The 17906-nt window shown below is 41.3% G+C and overlaps 1 protein-coding gene and 1 long non-coding RNA gene across 2 annotated transcripts in view; one reads left to right on the top strand and one right to left on the bottom strand.

Moving 5' to 3' along the window:
• The window catches only part of RHOJ (ras homolog family member J), a 78699-nt gene extending 71529 nt beyond the window's left edge, over positions 1–7170 (bottom strand). The window contains exon 1 of the mRNA XM_032405268.1: positions 6519–7170. Within this exon, the coding sequence (XP_032261159.1) occupies positions 6519–6759 (241 nt within the window). The 5' untranslated portion in view covers positions 6760–7170. The remainder of the gene's footprint in view (positions 1–6518) is intronic.
• Positions 7171–8480: 1310 nt separating this feature from the next.
• Positions 8481–16871, top strand: LOC116632681. Its single transcript, XR_004299483.1, has 4 exons — positions 8481–8578; positions 8926–9101; positions 15126–15191; positions 16674–16871. It is a non-coding gene; the product is annotated as an uncharacterized LOC116632681 (long non-coding RNA).
• The last annotated feature ends 1035 nt before the right edge of the window (positions 16872–17906 follow it).

The raw sequence follows: 17906 nt of genomic DNA, 5'->3' as shown, positions 1-17906 counted from the left end.
CAACCTCCATGGGCAGGTTGGTAGTAAAATTTATGAAGGATTTCCTAGCCTGGACATGAAGGGAGTTAGGCCATGTGGAACTAAGTGTCTTGGTCACAGGGGGCCTGTCCACTGGAGCCTGAATTGGTCTCGCTCCTTGGTTTGTTGCCAGCTAAAACTGGAATGCAGGACTGCTGAGAACTGCAGATGCTGTTTCCAATCCTGGGAGCATGGTTGTTTTTGGGTCACAGATACTTAATTTTCTTGATCCCTCTTCTGTTCTTCTTTCTTACTCCCAAGAGCTGCAGCTCACAATTCATAGTCCCTGCAGTTCGCTTTGGCTTTCCGAGTGTAATTTGCACCCTGGAAGCCTCTGAATGTGCTTGCTTCCAGAAGCATCTCAGGGTGGAAGGAACTGTTTGTGTGATTCCCGCCACTGCCCCTTTGGTGTGGCCTCCAAGCGTCCAGAAAAAGCATCAGCCACACATTACACTCCCTCAAAAGGAGATATTGGGAGGTTGGATACCTACAAGATTTTGTGTTTTTGAGCCCCATTGCATTTAGAAGGAACAGAGTAAGTGAGTCCACTGGTCCATTCTTGTCTCCTCTTACACAAACTTTTATATTTTCATCTGAGGTTAAAATCTGGTGATTTAGTTCATAGTCCCATGAGAGTTGTTTCAGGTTTCCTTTTAGCTTATAGAAAATGAATCTCATCCATTCTCTAGAGACTCTCAAGTGTCTTCAGAAAGAGCAAAAGAGAAACTCCTGAGTAAATATTCCCAAATGGGTAGAACTATGTCACAAACCTTTATAGGCCCAGGATTTGGTTTTATTCACTTTCTATTATTTTGTGTTACTCCCCCTCCCTGGTGGATTGGACAGTTTCCCCTGCTCTGGCCATTAAGTTGTGATTAAGTCTACCTTGGATGGATCACCATTTAATTAGGTGAAAAAGTTAGACCTGACTTTCAGCTCTCTGTGAAAACGACTTCCTTTTATATCTCACTCAGCTGATAGAACAGCTAGATTCCCACCCCACCCCCATGAATCCTGTGAATTTCCTGCATAGATGGCTGGATTTGCAAATAGCGACTTCAACAGTGAGTTTTGAAACACAGCTGGTTTTTTGACAAATTCTAGGAGGTACGGGTGATAGAAGAAAGGGCCACAGACAAAATCAATTCTAAGCCAGAGGCTGATGGAAATGGTGAATGAGGTACACTGTGCGCAGGCCCCAATGTGAATAGGCTTATTTGACACGCCTGTGTACATGAACATACAAACCATGGACGATCTAACTTGACACACAATCTAAGAAAACAGAAAATGGAAGTGTTATCCTTATGTCATATGTTCTGTGAAACAGAAGCATGAGTGGCCCTATCTACTTTCATCCTGCTGCCCCTAACTTTTAGTCCTAGCCCTTGGTTGAACTTGGGGTCACTCTGAGGCATGCTCTGTATATAAGAACTGTAAGTCTTTGAGGGGGCCTCTCAAAATTTAGGTAGGCTTTTGAATATAATGCTCATGGAGCAATTTGCAGCTCATCTGTTTCCAAATGAAATTTATGCATTGCAGAGTTACATTATTCAACAGATGTGACATTGGACGCTTGGGTCAAGAAAACTCAATGCTATGTTACAATTCCAGTAGAGATAAAATAATACTTGTGAACAAAAGAGTTCAAAAATAGAATAAATTTAATAAATTTCTAAACATATTCATTCCTAAAGATTGGACCAGCCGTTTGTTCGTTTATTCAGCAGTTTCAATGGGCTAGAAATTACCTAAGCACTTGAGGGACAAAGGTGATTAAGACATATGAACTCGTTTATTCAATAACTATCTATTGAGAATCTACTGTATGTTGGGGTCTTTTTTAAAAGTTGGATATAGAGCAGTGATTAGATAGAGCAGTGATTAGTGTCCTCATGGAGTTCACATTCAAGTGTGGGATAAAAATGGTAAGCAAATAAATAGAAGTATAATGCCAGTAGTGTGAAATGTTATAGGTATGTAGTAGGATAAGTGGTTAAAGAGTGACTCTGTGTGTGTGTGTTTGTGTTTTTGTGTGTGTATGTGTTAAATAATGTGGTCAATTGAAGCTGAAGAGGATCTGGGGGAACAGTGTCAGGCTGGGGGAAGGGCAAGTGTGAAGTCTTCAAGGAAAATGGGATATCGGTGTGTTTGAGGCATACCAAGATGGCTGGTACGGCTAGAGCAGAATAACTGAAGAGGAGACTTAGGTGATGGGGGGTGGAGAGATGACAGGGACCAAGTCATGGAGTGCCTTGTAGACCATGATGAATGATGGGTCTGAGTGTGAAGGGATTGGGGGATTTGGGCTGTGAATAGCCCCCCTGCCAGCTGTGTGGAGAGCTGACTAGAGGGGGGCAAGGTTGGAAGCAGGGAACTGAGAGGTGATTACAATAGTTTAGATGAGACATGATGGTGCCTTGGACAAGAGTGAAACAGTGTAGGTGGTGAGAAGTGATGGGGTATTTTGAATGTTGTGCTGATCAGTGGCAAGAAGGAATAATAATGGTTTGAATGGAGAGGGTGGGGGGTATTGTCATAGGAAGAAAGGACTCAACGATAATACTGAAGTTTTGGTTCTAAGCAACTGGGTGCAAGACAGTGGTCATGTACTTGCATGGGGAAGTCTAGGAGAGGACTAGATTGGGGCAGTTAAAGAATTTTGTTTTAACAGGTTAAATTGGAGATGCCTATTAGATATTCAGAGGGACAGTTGGATCTATGAGGCTGGGTCTCAGGGTGAATATTGGGACCAGAAATATAAATGTGGGAGCCATTGGTAGATAAATAATAATTAAAGCCATGAGACTAAACACAACCAACTTGGGTATGAGTGTAAATCAAGAAGGGAACTGAGGGACTGAACACTGAGGTTTGCCAACATATACTGTTTGGGAAGAGACAGAGTAGGCAGCAGAGGAGATGGAGAGAGATTTGACAATAAAGGGAATAAAAGCCAGGAGAAGCTGTTATCCCAGAAACCAAGCAAAGAAACAGTAATAAGCCATAAAAAAGCCTCCAAGCCATCCAGTAAGATGAGAGCTGAGAACTGACCATGGGATTTGGCAAGACACAACCTTCTCCCTCAGGAGATTCAAGCACAGTGGAAGTGGGAAAAACAAGAAAACAGATAAATTGCTCTATATTGTGGAAGCCGTCTTCTAGAAATGTAAAGAAATTTCTGGAGATGGGTTGAAGATGGAGCAAGGAACTCTCCTTATAGAGTCAAGGGGGCTTGGAGAAGAAGGATGCCGGGAGGAAAGATGCCTGCAGGAGATGTACTTTTGGGCGGAGGGAAAAGAACTAAGATTCATAAAACTTAAATATTTTTTCTAGCTGGTTGTTAATTTTTTTTACAATCACTCATTCAAAACTGTTATTTCCCCTCCCAATTTAATATCCCACTACTATTACTCCATGCATATTTTATCAATTATCAATACATGCGATTACTGTATTATAAGGACATTACATACATCTCATCACATCCTACTCCATTTGGAGGATACTCTTCAAATTGTATTTTTCTTTGTTGTAGTTTTTATCTTTTTAATTTAGAGGTGGGGAGGGGCAGAGGGATAGGGGAAGAATCTCAAGTAGGCTCCATGCCCAGCATGGAGCCTGATGCAGGGCTTGATCTCACAACCCTGAGATCATGACCTGAGCTGAAATCAAGAGTTGGATGCTTTTTTTTTTTTTTTAAGATTTTATTTATTTATTTGACAGAGAGAGACACAGCGAGAGAGGGAACACAAGCAGGGGGAGTGGGAGAGGGAGAAACAGGCTTCCCGCTGAGCAGGGAGCCCGATGCGGGGCTTGATCCCAGGACCCTGGGATCATGACCTGAGCCGAAGGCAGACGCTTAACGACTGAGCCACCCGGGTGCCCCAAGAGTTGGACGCTTAACTGAGCCACACAGGCGCCCCTGTAATCTTTATCTTTTAATTACATTTTAATTTCCTTTCCTAACTGTGTGCAAGTGTAGAGAACTTACTCTTTATAATAATAGCTACTATGTACCTCACACCATGTGTGAGTCACTGTTCTAAGAATTTCACAGGTATTAATTTACTTTGTTCTTACAAACACTCCTAATACTTCTATTGTCCCTTTTCTTCTCTTGTGATAACTGAGGGACAGAAACGTTAAGTAACTTGTTCAAGGCCACACAGCAATGACAGTGCCAGTATTAGAACTAAGCTCTCTGGCTTCAAAGCCCACCATCTTGAATAGTATGCTATTCAAGTATGCTTCCATCCTTATTATTGTTATAGCTCTACTTTCCTGGGATGGGTAGCTGTTAGGGAAAAATCTTCAAGGGATAGTCTCTCTTAGACTTCAGCTGCAATTTTCTAAAGACTCAGGAATTCAGTTGCTGCTTGTGATTTCAGAATGCACCAGTAGGACCCAGAGACTGGATACTGGATACTTGTCCATATGGAAAAGAGAGGTAAAACCATAGAGTAGCCAAAATCTTTAAGGTGCTTTGGTACTCAAATAACAGTAAGTATATACACATTTGAAATGTAAAATAATTTCATCCTGGTGGAATCTAGTGGTAGTTCAGCCTTTGTTTGAGCTCTAATATATTTTTTATAGGTTGACTTTATCCCTAAAGATGGTTTTATCCTCTTTTTTCTTATACTAGGCTGATAACTGGTTCAGCCAATAGATGGGGATTGGGATACATCATTTTCAAAAGCACTTGAGGCCTCTCCCTTTAGTCAATTTTGGGCCTCACCTTTGATCAAAAAGTTTTTGAAATTAGGTACCAGCCAGTTTTCCTTTCCTGGCAGAAAGAGGGTATAGAATAAATAACCTTTGCTAAGATGTTTCCATGTCAAGTACCTTTACTTAAGTCCCGGACCTCTTAATCTTATTAGTTTTTTTTTCCCCCCCTCAGAGTGAGTCTTCTGTTCTCTTTATTCTGTTCTCATTAAAATGTTCTTCTCTGGTCACAGTCATTATACTTTCGGAAAAGCTTAAGGGAGCCAGACTTAAAATGTGCTCTTAATTTTACAAATATATATATATATATATAAAAAGCCTCTGGGAAGTGGATATTATTTTCACTGTGGTACTGTGGTACTCTCCCAATGTACTATGTAATACTGTCGTAAATCATGTAACTGTAGGAGAAGGAGGGGACTTAGGTGATTGTTTAGTTCTGGTAAAGAAGCTACTTCCTAACAGGGAGAGGATTTCAAATGGCCACATAGCAAAGTCAACATTCACACAGGTTTCCTGTGGGCCACTTCCCCTTTGCTGAACCTGACCCAAAGCCAAGGTAAAGGAAGGGAAAATTTTCTCTTATGAAATCTCAAATCTCTGATAACTCACCAAGCTGATCACTCTGTTGAAAAGAGTTATAAAACTAGGGTACTATAAACTTGAAGAATTTCATGAACTTGTTTTTGAGGAACAATAGATATGTTTTGGAAATTAAGAGAAAAAGTAAGAATGAAAATGGAAAAATTGATGGGGCGCCTGGGTGGCTCAGTTGGTTAAGCGTCTGCCTTTGGCTCAGGTTATGATCCCAGGGTCCTGGCATGGAGTCCCGCATCAGCTCCCTGCTCAGTGGGGCCTCTGCCCCTCTCCCTTTGCCCCTCTCCCTGCTTGTGCTCTCTTTCCCCCCTCTCTCAAATAAATAAATAAAATCTTTAAAAAAATGGAAAAATTGAGATAAGCTATCACATTGTCAAGTACACCTACAAACTTTAGAACACTCAGAAAATAAAAGTAACTGAAAGGATTAAGTTGTGACTACTGTATTTTAACTGTCATGCCTTAAAATATTTTATGTCCAATTTAATCCTTTCTGGACATACTCTAAAACGATTCAAATGTTATTTTTCTCTTTATTTTTACTTTAAAAACACATTAATTAAAAGTGTTTCTTTGAATTCAAGATACAGACTGCCTAATAGATACTTAAAACCTTTCAGTACTCCCCCCGCCCATTTACAGCCCCAGGAAGATAAAAGCACAATAGTACAGCCACCGATTGTTATAGAAAAATGAGTGTTCTAATGTTTGTTAATCTTACCATTTCATTTAAGAATGGCGTGAGGTAAATATATGAAAAGTGGCAAAAATACTTCTTTCACTAGTTGTGTGGTTAGTGGTGATTTTTTTTTTTTAATGGTGTTGCAGTTACATTTTAGAATGTTCCCATAAAAAGTTATGAATCTTCCCAAGAACGTTGCGTGAAATCTCTGGCCCCAAAGCCTGGAGGGCAGTTCAGGGTATTTCCCCAGTATTCGTCATTTGATTTAAGGAGGGTGGGTGGGGAGTTGTGAGGATACCAATGGACGGACGAATTGTCCTAACCGTTCCAGCAGAGACCTTGGCTGTGTGTTTCGCTCCGGGACCCGGCGGCGGCCAGGCCCGCAGCCCCTACCGGCTGCCCTGCGAGCTAAAGCAGGCCCCTCTGAAGTTGGGGTGTGGCGGCCCGCATCGCGCAGCCCGTCCGCAGGGCAGGGTTTTCCGCCTTCCCTTACCTGCATAGTGGTCAAACACAGTGGGCACATACTCCTCTGGGAAGGCGTCGTTGGCGTAGCTCATCAGCAGGCAGGTTTTCCCCACGGCGCCGTCCCCCACCACCACACACTTGAGCATCTTCTCCTCCGTGCCCCCGCAGCCGCAGCGCCTGTCACCGCGCTCGGTGCAGCTCATCCCCGCGGCTCCAGCTGCCGGCACCGGGCAGCTGCTGTGGCTTCTCCTGCTTCTCCCGAAGCCCATGGAGCGCGGGAAGCGGGCGAGCGGCGGGCTCGAGATCACCCTGCCTTACTTAGGGCGCCTGGGATCACACGGACCTGTCCCAGGCAGCCGGCACATGCCCTCGCGCTTACCATACTGGTCAGGAAAGGTAGCACACATTTGGGAGAATGATTAAAAGCATCTGTCCCTTTCCCCTTTAGTTTGAGTTAAGAAACCCTCATTTTTTCTCCGAATTCGCTGTGCTCTTCCCCTCTCCAGCCTGGCTAGAAGACACAGTGGAATTCTGCTAAATCTTCCCCTTTTTCCACTTCACATCTAACATGGAGGGAAGCTGGGCTTTTTAATGGAGTTTTCCCCTTGCTTCCTCCAGCTTGCCGAGTACCAGGAAATCATGGGTTTCCTGCTGCATTCCATATTAGGATCAGTAGGCTGGGGAAGGCTGCAACAATGGGAGCTCTGTGTGTGTGTGTGTTTGTACTTGTGGGGAACGCTGCCAGGGCATGGAGTGGGAAAACACTAGGGGTCCCACTGCAGACTCAAGCTGTCCGACTTCCTGTTTCATCTGCTGCTGGGGAGGCTGTTTGCCTGGGGCTGGCTGGGAAGAAGCTGACGACAGGATGGAAACTGGGGAGTGCTGTCTGCCACAGAAACAGAGGGAATGGTTTAAGTGAGCAGAGAGAACCACACCAGCCGTTGTAGGATAACAGATGACATCATCCCTCACTGAGTCACCAGTGAAAAGCTCTGCAGAGTAAAAATGGACAGTTCTTCACATACTTAAATGAGAAACTTTAGGCAATTCATCCAGGCCATAGAGAAGAAAACCTTCCAGAATTACATTGTTTCAAAGGGAAACATTCTTATAGATCATAGGTATGTGTGATCAAGTTTATGGGTTGCCACATTTGAGCACAACGCTCAGACGTGTACTCCAGACACAAACATCTTTATGGTTGTAGCACATAAGAAATCAACCAGACGTGGGATGTTTGCATCTTCTTATTTTAGCGAACAAACACACATGTGCTTGGCTCACAGTCTTGGAACTGAGAGTATGTGGGATGGCTTTATTGGTTTGCTTCAGATCCCCAAATGCTGCTTTTGCTTCGATGGTTCCCTTTGAGCTTTACTCCTATCCGCTTGGGTCAGCCTGGTCCTCGGCCATTACGAAGGAGCCATCGGCAGCTCATTTATTTGTCTGTTGGGTTGCTCAAAATGAAGCTCCTTTGAAGCCCTGTGTTTGATTAATGTACTTGGTCTTGGAGAAGAAGTGGAACTCTGCAAATGATTTTGACAAATGGATCAAGACTTTTTTGATGGGGGAGTCTCAGTTAATTTGAGATTTGTGAGCACTTATTTTAAAGCATTTAGATTACCCAATTGATTTGAGAAGGTTTTTTTGTGTGTGGGGAGGAGATGGGAGAGAAGTCTGTTTTAATAGGTGGCTAAAAATACTATAGGTAATATAATAATATAGAATATTACTATAATAATGTATATATGTAAAATGATACATACACATATATATGCTACAGTGTAACAGATAGAGCCCCAAATTTCTTCTGTTTTAGATTATAGTAACATTCACCACAGTGCTTAGTATCCCGATATTTTTTTTCCTAGGTTGTGTTGCCGTAATAAACAACTCCCAAAGTTCAATTATTTAAAGTAACACGTGTGTTTCTTGCTCACATTGTTATCCATTTTGCATATTTTTGTCACCCGCATTCAGGGATCTAGAATGGTGGAGCAGCCACATTGAGAACCGAGGTGATCGCTGTGGCAGAGGAAGAAATTAATGTGGTCAAGTGGCATTGGCTCCTAAAGCTTCCTTCTCAAGGTGACATTTCTGCTTGCATTTATTGGCCAGAGCAAGTCACATACCCATGCTAGGTTCAACAAAGTCAGAAGTATAATCCTACCATGTGTCAGGAAGGAGGGAACCAAATATTGGAGAACAGCCTGAACAGTTTAGAGGTAGTTCAGATCACAGAGATATTTTAGTTAGTTGAGATTACGTTAGCAGTAGGAAAGTTGAATTCTTTATGGTTGGTGTCATTTGGGAGCATTTGAAGGCACCTATGACCGCATGTGATTTGTATCATTTTATTTTCATTTAGTCTACCCAAAACATTGGGAATATGTGATAATAAAATTGCAACTTGAAAACTTATGTTTTTCTTCTAGAAAAAACCCTCAAGGGTGAAGGTGGCAGCCAAGCAAATCTGCGCAGGTAGAGTGGTTGACAATGTCAGGAACCCCAAACTGAAGATGAACAAGACCACTTTGAGCACAGCGGGATGATTTGTGTTTGGCAGAACTTTGAGGCGTTCTGACTTTGACCTCATCCCTGAGATCAGGCAGTAAGTATGGCATTGAGTAAATATTCTCGAGCAATGCCTGGCCCCACCTGTATTCCTACACTACAAATATGCTTGAGCCCACTGAACACTTGGACTAAGAAAAAACTGAGAAATTGGATTGGGTGAAATGTAGCTATATCTGTGTTTAACCTAAATCTTGTGTCATCACACACAGATATTTAAGTCCATGCCAATTGGTATGTGACTAAAAATTGGGATGTCGAGGAAGAGACTGGAAGCATCCAGTTGTGGTCCTTGACATTTAACTCTAACTCAGAGGATTGGTACATCAGCCAGATCGGGTTGTATGCAAAGATGGGTCATGGCTGTTGAGAATGTTGGCTCTATTTCTCAAAATAAACTTGTTTCATCACTGTTTACTGCCCTCCCAACCCCAACTGAATATTTATAAGAAAAAAATGTGTGAGACATTCTGTGGAAAATGGCAAAGAAAGTTAAAATTTTAATAGTCTGCTGATTATATGGATCACATTGTCCATGTGAGAATAAATCTTTTTAAATATTAAAAGATGGCAGGGCGCCTGGGTGACTCAGTCTGACTCTTGGTTTCAGCTCAGGTCGTGATCCCAGGACCCTGGGATTGAGCCCTGCATCATGCTCCACACTCAGCATGGAGTCTGCTTGATATTCTCTCTCTCTCTCTGTCTCCTTCTGCCCCTCACACTCGTGCTGTCTCTCTCTCTCTAAAATAAATAAATAAAATCTTTAAAAAAAAATAAATATTGGGGCGCCTGGGTGGCTCAGCCATTAAGCGTCTGCCTTCAGCTCAGATCATGATCCTAGGGTCCTGGGATCGAGCCCCATATCGGGCTCCCTGCTCAGCGGGAGTCCTGCTTCTCCCTCTCCCACTCCCCCTGCTTGTGTTCCTTCTCTCGCTGTGTCTCTCTCTGTCAAATAAATAAAATATTTAAAAAAAATAAAAAAATAAAAAAAATAAAAAAAAATAAATATTAAAAGATGGCTCGAGCCAGAGTAACAGAATTTAAAGAAAAAAAAAAAAGTGAAGACAATTCAGCCTTGTTTTTATAGGTCCATGAGTCCATAGAACTGTGACTGCTTCCTTGTTCAGGTAGAATGGTCAAGAATATGCTTTAATTCCAAAGATTTATAGTTATGAATTTAGAAGTGGTATGAAAACTGTTTGCTGAAATATTCTCAACTAGATGCCTGTATTTTAAGGATCTTGGGCCATTTGAATGATCGAGTGGTGGTTTCGTAGCCATTAATTATTGGTTTACCTCGAGCACCAACTTTATACAAACTTACCAGTACGTGGTGAAATCTTGTTGGGCGATATTTCCTGCTTTTTTCTGAGATCCCAGTTCCTTGGCTCCCTCCTGTCCTCTGAGCTGTGGTTTCACACGAATTTTCCCAAATGCCAACAGAGCATTTTTGCAGAAAATTCTGACTTCTCTGATTGCTTTCAGTTTTAGTATGACTTTAATAAAAGAGCCCAGATTTTTCTCCCCTATTTTTTTTTCTTTTGTGCTTGAAACTAGAAGTTGCACAGGGAAATAAGGCAATTGGACCAGATACTCTGATTCGGGATTAGCTTCTACATAGGAGAATATTTTGACTCCGGTCTTAGGAATGTGGGATGTGCTGTGGTTATGGTGATTCCGAGATGTCCAGCCCAGGCACGAGTCACCGCCTGTTCCAAGGAAGCCCTCTCTGGGGCTAATGTGGAAGTCAGGCCTCTAGTGGTGGCGGGCAGGTGGGAGACAGAAAGGGGAAGCATAGTTTAGGAGTTCTGACCCACATCTCCCACTGGACCTAACCCTTAAAATCAGTTGGGATATTGCTAAAACTTAACAGGCTGTCCTAGGACTGGCCTGGTCTGGAACAGCCGCTCCCCAAGAGGGATGAGTCATTATTATCAAGAACACTCATGTATCTGTGTTTTTTTAATCTGTCAGACCACCTGTACTCAGCCTCTGACTATTGCCCATGTTATAATCATAAGTCATATGGTATGATATGATAAGATATCATAATCATTTATCAGCCACATTTTCTTGGATATGATCTTTTTATAGTTCTTGAAATGGCTTCCTTTTTCCTTGCTTGGAGGATTTTTCTTTCTTTGCCAAACCTCTTAATTCTGATAGAAGTAGTTACTTGTGAATCTCGGGCAAATGGGGACTTCTCTCTGTCCTAGGAAAGAAGAGGCTGATTTAGCCAGTAATGGTGAAGGGGTGTGTGTGTGTGTGTGTGTGTGTTCTGTATTTCACTATTGCATAATTTAACTCTGAATATAAAGCTTTGTCCTGGACTTGTGGATAATCTATTAAAAAAAATTTTTTTTGGTCTCCCTCCATAGAAACCCAGAGGTTAGGGATCTTTCATGTTCCCCCCAATCCGGAAAATCTGGAGATAGCTAACAGTTTGGAAAGAAATTTCCCATTGATTCCTGATTTTGTAGATTGAAGAGGTATGTTTCGGAAGGCAGACAAATATGAGGTTGAGGGGGTGCTGAGTTGTTTCTCTGTCAAGGCCATGGAGCAGGAATAGGTTTTGGAAATAGCCATCTTGGAGTCAAACAAAGATCTTTGATGATTATTTCAACTCATTAGTGATAGGGTCCAAGATGCCTAAGGTCGTTGGATTGGTCATTGTCTGAGTGGGAAAGCGTCAGTGTCACTGCCTCAGGCTGAACTTCTTTGGGCTCAGGGCCCTGCCACAACTTATTGCCCTTTTTACATGTGGGATCTATCGGAGAAAGTGAGAAAGATTGGTGTAAATCTTCATCTCTGCTAGAAAAACAACTCCAAATTTGCCCTCTACTTAGGATGCATTGTTGTTACATGAAAAATTAACACAAAGATTGAGGAGTTGAAGGGCAGGGGACGTGGGACTCTGATGTATATAAGGAGGCGTTTTGGTTGTTGTGACCAGATTAAACCCACAAAGGAATCTACCTGAGACCCTGCAGGTTACCGACCAACTCCTTGTTGGTGAGACACTAAATGCAGAGGGAAATACAACTCTACTCTGTGGACGTAATATGTCTGATCACACTTCCTGAACAGCCCATTTGCTAATTAATTTGTGTCTAGAAATCACCTGCATCAGAATAAAGAGAGATATAAAGACTACCAGGGCTTACATGAGACCTCAGTTTGGATCTCAGATTTGGTGTTTGTGCATGACAGGGACTGAGGGGAAAGATCTGGAAACTAAATCCCAGGGGGATAAGTGGGAGAGAGGAGAAAGAAAACAGCTTCAAACAAATCTATTAAAACCCCCAGGACAAAGGGAGGAAGACAAAGTCTTCTGTGATTGTAATCCCAGCAACCAAGGGCAGAAGGTAGGCGGAATCATTATGTGAAAGGACGCATGGCTTTCAGGTTGAATGTCCTAGAAAAGACTCCCTTCTTATTGTCAACATGGAGAATTCTTGCAAAGTGTTTATTTTCCATTCAGTTTTATGAAATTTTCTTTTTTTGTGAATTTTCTATTCACTATTGTGCTGACTCATTAAAAGTGAGTATTTCAACAATGTTAGCAGTTTTTAATTTGCTTCTCTTGTTTTCGATCACATTATGTTTGGAAGTTATTTTGTACTTTCCCTCACTTTTTGGAAAACTGAAGAAATTGTCATCGATTTTATGAGGTGTATATCTTTTTTCCTACTCTGAACGTCTGAAGGTAACTTCTTTATACTGTAGTTTTGTATGATAAAATAATTTTTACTGACTTTATAATGAGAAAATTGGTAAAATGGTTTTGTTTTTATAAATTTCACATATGCAAGCTTTTATCCAAGCTTTATTTTGTTCTTTCATGTTGAAAGGAAGGTGATCCTCCAACACTCTGCACATCTCTGAAGCATTCATGGCTAATTCCAATTACAGCAAATGCTCGGTACCATCATTGACTTGTTATCTCAAATGTGGAGACTTCATGATAATTGCCGCCCATTCTGTAGATGCTCAAAGATTTATTTCTGTTGTATTTTTATTTTTTATTATGTCTCAAAATTCTTCCAGACCTCAATCTCATTGAGTCTGGGAGGGACTTTTTATAATTATCAAATCCAACTTTTTAAACAATAAAGGAATTTTCTTTACAACGAGGCTCAGAGGCTGTGCCCTTTTCATGAGTACTGCTGTTCACTATGTAAAATGGCAGCTACTATTATTTACTATTTGAATAATCATGGTGTAGTTGGGCTTGTAGTGGACATTTGTTGCTTTTGCCGATCTAAGGTCTCTTTCCTCTTTTGGGAATGGCACTCCAATTTTCCTTCTACCATCTATCTACAGTCCAAGCTGTTCAGCTCAGGCTAATCGCACCCTCTAGCATAGGAGTGGGTACTTGACCCAGGTTTGGCAAATAAGAATGATCTCTGGGGCATTTGCTGTTGCTCTCCGGAAATAGGTGCTCTTCTCCCCTGGAATTTCTCTCACTAAGGATCACCAAGTGGAAAGATCCTACCATACTGATCATAATGATGATGATAAAGTAGTTTTTTTTTTGTTGTTGTTGTTTTGTTTTTTAGGTAGGCCCCACACCCAGCATGGAGCCCAATGTGGGGCTCAAACTCACAACCCTGAGATCAAGACCTGAGCTGAGATCAAGAGTGGGATGCTTAACTGACTGAGCCACCCAGGTGCTCCAAGTAGTATATATTTTAACTCATTTAATCCTCCCCCCAAACCTATGAGGTGAATATTATTATTTCCTCCATTTTCATGATAAAAAACTGAGGCTAAGTGAAGTCGGGTGATTTGGTTAGTGTCAAACAGCTAGGAAGTGGTGAATCCGGGATTCTAAATCTGGCTGCCTGATTCTAGAGCTCATGCTTCTCCCATTATACTAAAGAAAAACATGGCTGTAAGAGAGAAAAACGGATTCCTGATCACAAAATTTGAGCTCTTGGATCAAACGATTCCTAACAGAGCCCTGGATTTCCCTTTTGAATGAACCATTACATTATCTTTTTGGTTTAAATTAATTTGGGATGGATTTCCATTACTTGCACTTGGAAGAGCCCCGACTACTGCCTGAAAGAGCAATGGGGAAATCTTGGATAAACTGCCACATGATATTTGAGACAATGCATGTAGAGATGACTTGTTTAACAAAGCTGTGAAATGCGGAGTATCATTTTGGGCACATGTGATTATAATTTGAGTTGAGTTGCTCCTCAAATTCGGGCTTTTGTATTTACATGTTTACATTCAGTATGAACAGAATGTTTGTTCCCCCCAAATTCACATGTAGAAACTCAATGTGATGGTATTAGGAAGTGGGGCCTTTGGGAGGTGATTAGGTCATGAGGGTGGAGCCCTCATGAATGGGATTAGTGCCCTTATAAAAGAGGCTCCAGAGAGCTCCCTTGCCCTTTCTTTCTTTGTTTTTTTTTTTTTTTTTTAAAGATTTTATTTATTTATTTGACAGAGAGACAGCTAGAGAGGGAACACAAACAGGGGGAGTGGGAGAGGGAGAAGCAGGCTCTCCGCTGAGCAGGGAGCCCGATGCGGGCCTCATGACCTGAGCCGAAGGCAGACGCTTAGCGACTGAGCCACCCAGGCACCCTCCCTTGCCCTTTCTGTCATGTGAGGACAAGGAGAGAAGACAGCAGTCCATGAACCAGGAAGCAGGTTTCCAGATACCAAATCTGCCAGCACCTTGATCTTGGACTTCCCAGCCTCCAAGAGTGTGAGCAATACATTCCTGTTGTTTATAACATTTGTGGTATTCTGTTAGAGCAGTCCAAATGGACTAAGATACATGGTTAAGAACTAGATGCAAGTCACTTTAGCCCCCATTTGTATAGACTCTGAGAGAAACCTCATCAAATAATAATTCTCTGCTTTTAAATAAAAATATATTAATAACATCTCTATAAATGTAGTCATGAATATATAAAAGATCTAAGAAACAAAATTAGATCCAAATTAGCTTAAGCTAAAAGAGATTTATAATCATGTAACCGAACATTCCCGGGAAGCTGGCTTTGGGATTGACTGACCTAGGACTTACTATTGTTGCCACTAGGATTCATTCTTGGCCTGCCACTTCTGGGAAGCCTCCATCCTCAGCACATCCACAGCCACAAGCCAGGTGAGTTTCACTTCTTCAGCGACCTAGCCCGGTGGAGAGGAGAGTGTGTGTCTCAGGATTTCCTGCACAAGGGCCAGGTTTCTCTCTGACTTGGGTTAAGTGAAATGTGCTGATGGGTTTAGGCCAATCAGGCTCCACACCTGGTACCCACCAGGCAGAAAATGGAAGATGCGGTTGAGAGAGGAAACTCCAGAGACTGATGTTAGGAAGGGGAGTAAAAAATGTAGTAATAATAATAGTAGTACTTGTAGTTACAATGAGAATAATAATCATGGTTAATAATCCAGTACATATTATATGTTGGCATCTATTAGCATATTTAATCCTTACCACAACTGTATAGGTACCATTAAATTCTCATCTTACAGAAAAAATAAGGAAAGCTTTGGGGCACCTGGGTGGCTCAGTCATTAAGCGTCTGCCTTCGGCTTAGGTCATGATCCCAGGGTCCTGGGATCGAGCCCCGCATCGGGCTCCTTGCTCCGCGGGAAGCCTTCTTCTCCCTCTCCCACTCCTCTTGCTTGTGTTCCCTCTCTCACTGTGTCTCTCTCTGTCAAAAAAGAAATAAAATCTTTAAAAAGAAAAGAAAAAATAAGGAAAGCTTTAAAAATACATATTCCTTAATTTTTAACCACATGTCTAATTGATTACCTTTTATTGAATATTGTGATTAATCACATTTTTTTTTTTAAAGATTTTATTTATTTATTTGAGAGAGAATGAGAGAGAGCACATGAGAGGGGGGAGGGTCAGAGGGAGAAGCAGGCTCCCCGCCGAGCAGGGAGCCCGATGCGGGACTCCAGGATCATGACCTGAGCCGAAGGCAGTCGCTTAACCAACTGAGCCACCCAGGCGCCCTAATCACAACATTTGATAGGATATTTGTATGACTTCCTGAATGGGGGATGGGGAATAGATGTTAGTATATTACCCAGGAGCCAAACTTAAGGATCCTCTAGAGTTAAATGAAGATGTATATTCATATTCCGAAATATCTAAATATTACAAATATATCTTTTCCTTTGTTTAAGCCATAAAATATATTTTATTTGGAACATACCAGTACTCTTGCAATAATATATTTATGATATATTGTGATAGTGAAAAAAAAATTCTCATCTTACAGATGAGGTAACCAAAACCCAGAGAGAGGAAGTTTGCACAGATAGGAAGTAGCAGAACCAGGATTCACACAGGCACTCTGGCTCTAGAACCTGCACTGTTTACCTGGCTTTGTTAACAATGGATGGTGGTGAGTCACAAACAAGGAGTGTCCTACACGCAATTTCCACCCTCCAATTATAATCCTTGGCCTTTTAGTTAAGAGCTTGTAAAGCCTTGGCAATGTTCAGTGCTATGCTTTACAATCCAAGCCTACATTAGTCTGTTTGTGGTGATGCTGTAAGCCATGTGGAGTAGCCGATCCATTTCTGAACACTTGAACTTTAGGTCATTGTTAATACTCCTTTGTTCTTACTGAAGGTGTTGATAAAGCACCATACGTCTTCATGAATCATCTCTGCAGCTGATTTCAATTATTCCCGAATCAAGGATGACCGTCAAATACCCTTCTCCCCTGTTTGTCTTCATGGCTATCGTTTGCATAATCACAACAGGATCAGGACTGTGGGTAAGGGTGAAACTGCTTGGATGTTGTGACGATATCTTTAGGTCCATGTTTCTTGATTTGATATAGAACAAGAGCCATCCAACCATTTGTTTGGTTTAATTTTTGTTTTCTTTTTTTTTCTGGTAGATAAATTTGGCACATAATAGGAAACATTTATTTCCTTCTACTCTTATGTACAAAAGCTTATTATCAGATAAGTTGCTGCCTTTGATATCAACTTAAAAAAAAAAGAACTAAATACCATTTTGCCCACTCTCTTCTTTCCTTCAAAATATATCTTGGCCATAACACACATTTTTAAAAATTTAGCTATCACATTCTCTATGCCATGAAAACAAAAGCTACTGTTACTAGGCCAGGTCAACTTGATGAATAACATAGCATCTTAGGAGAATAATTATATTCATGTCTAATGTTCTTTTCTTCAGTTAACATCTGTCTCCTGCACTTTTCTTAATATTTCTTACACCATTGGAATCAATAAAATACTTAATCTTAAATTATTCTGGATTGAAGATCTTTAAAAAAAAAAGCCGGTATTTTCTTTATGTCATTGGGAAAAGCTCCCTTAGAGTAAATGTGGGCCTTCAAAATCTAGTTGAGGAGTTGGAGATTTGTGAAGCCTGATTAGCTAGCTTTCTGTGCTTTTAGACCCTGAGTATACTGAAATATACTGAAAGAGGCACACTCCATAAAATGGAGCGACAGCTCAATTGTCTTGATAAGCCTTTTGTAGAAATACAGATTTTCTGCTGTCTTTCCTTAAGCCTTTCCTTAACCTCGGAAATAATTCTACAATTGATGCTCCTTTCACAGTTACACTAGAAAAATCACACGAGCATTTTGAGAAATAGAGGGTTCTCTGTGAGGCACTAGGGTAAACCATTAAAATCAGGATGGTAGATTCTGCTTAGATACCACCATTTTCCTCCCTCCCCCTAATTCCAAGCTAGATGTCATCATAGTGCAAGTTCTAGATGAATTTGAACATGGCCATCAAATCCTTCTCAACCCAGTTGCTCTAGGCATCTATCACAAACTGATTAGTATGTAAAGTAAAATCCTTTTCCAGCTTTTCCTGTGAT

This window comes from Phoca vitulina, unplaced genomic scaffold (assembly GCF_004348235.1).
Source record: "Phoca vitulina isolate PV1807 unplaced genomic scaffold, GSC_HSeal_1.0 scaffold7, whole genome shotgun sequence".
Lineage (NCBI taxonomy): Eukaryota > Metazoa > Chordata > Mammalia > Carnivora > Phocidae > Phoca > Phoca vitulina.
Note: the sequence above shows the minus strand (reverse complement) of the source record. Positions and strands in the feature narration are given on the sequence as shown.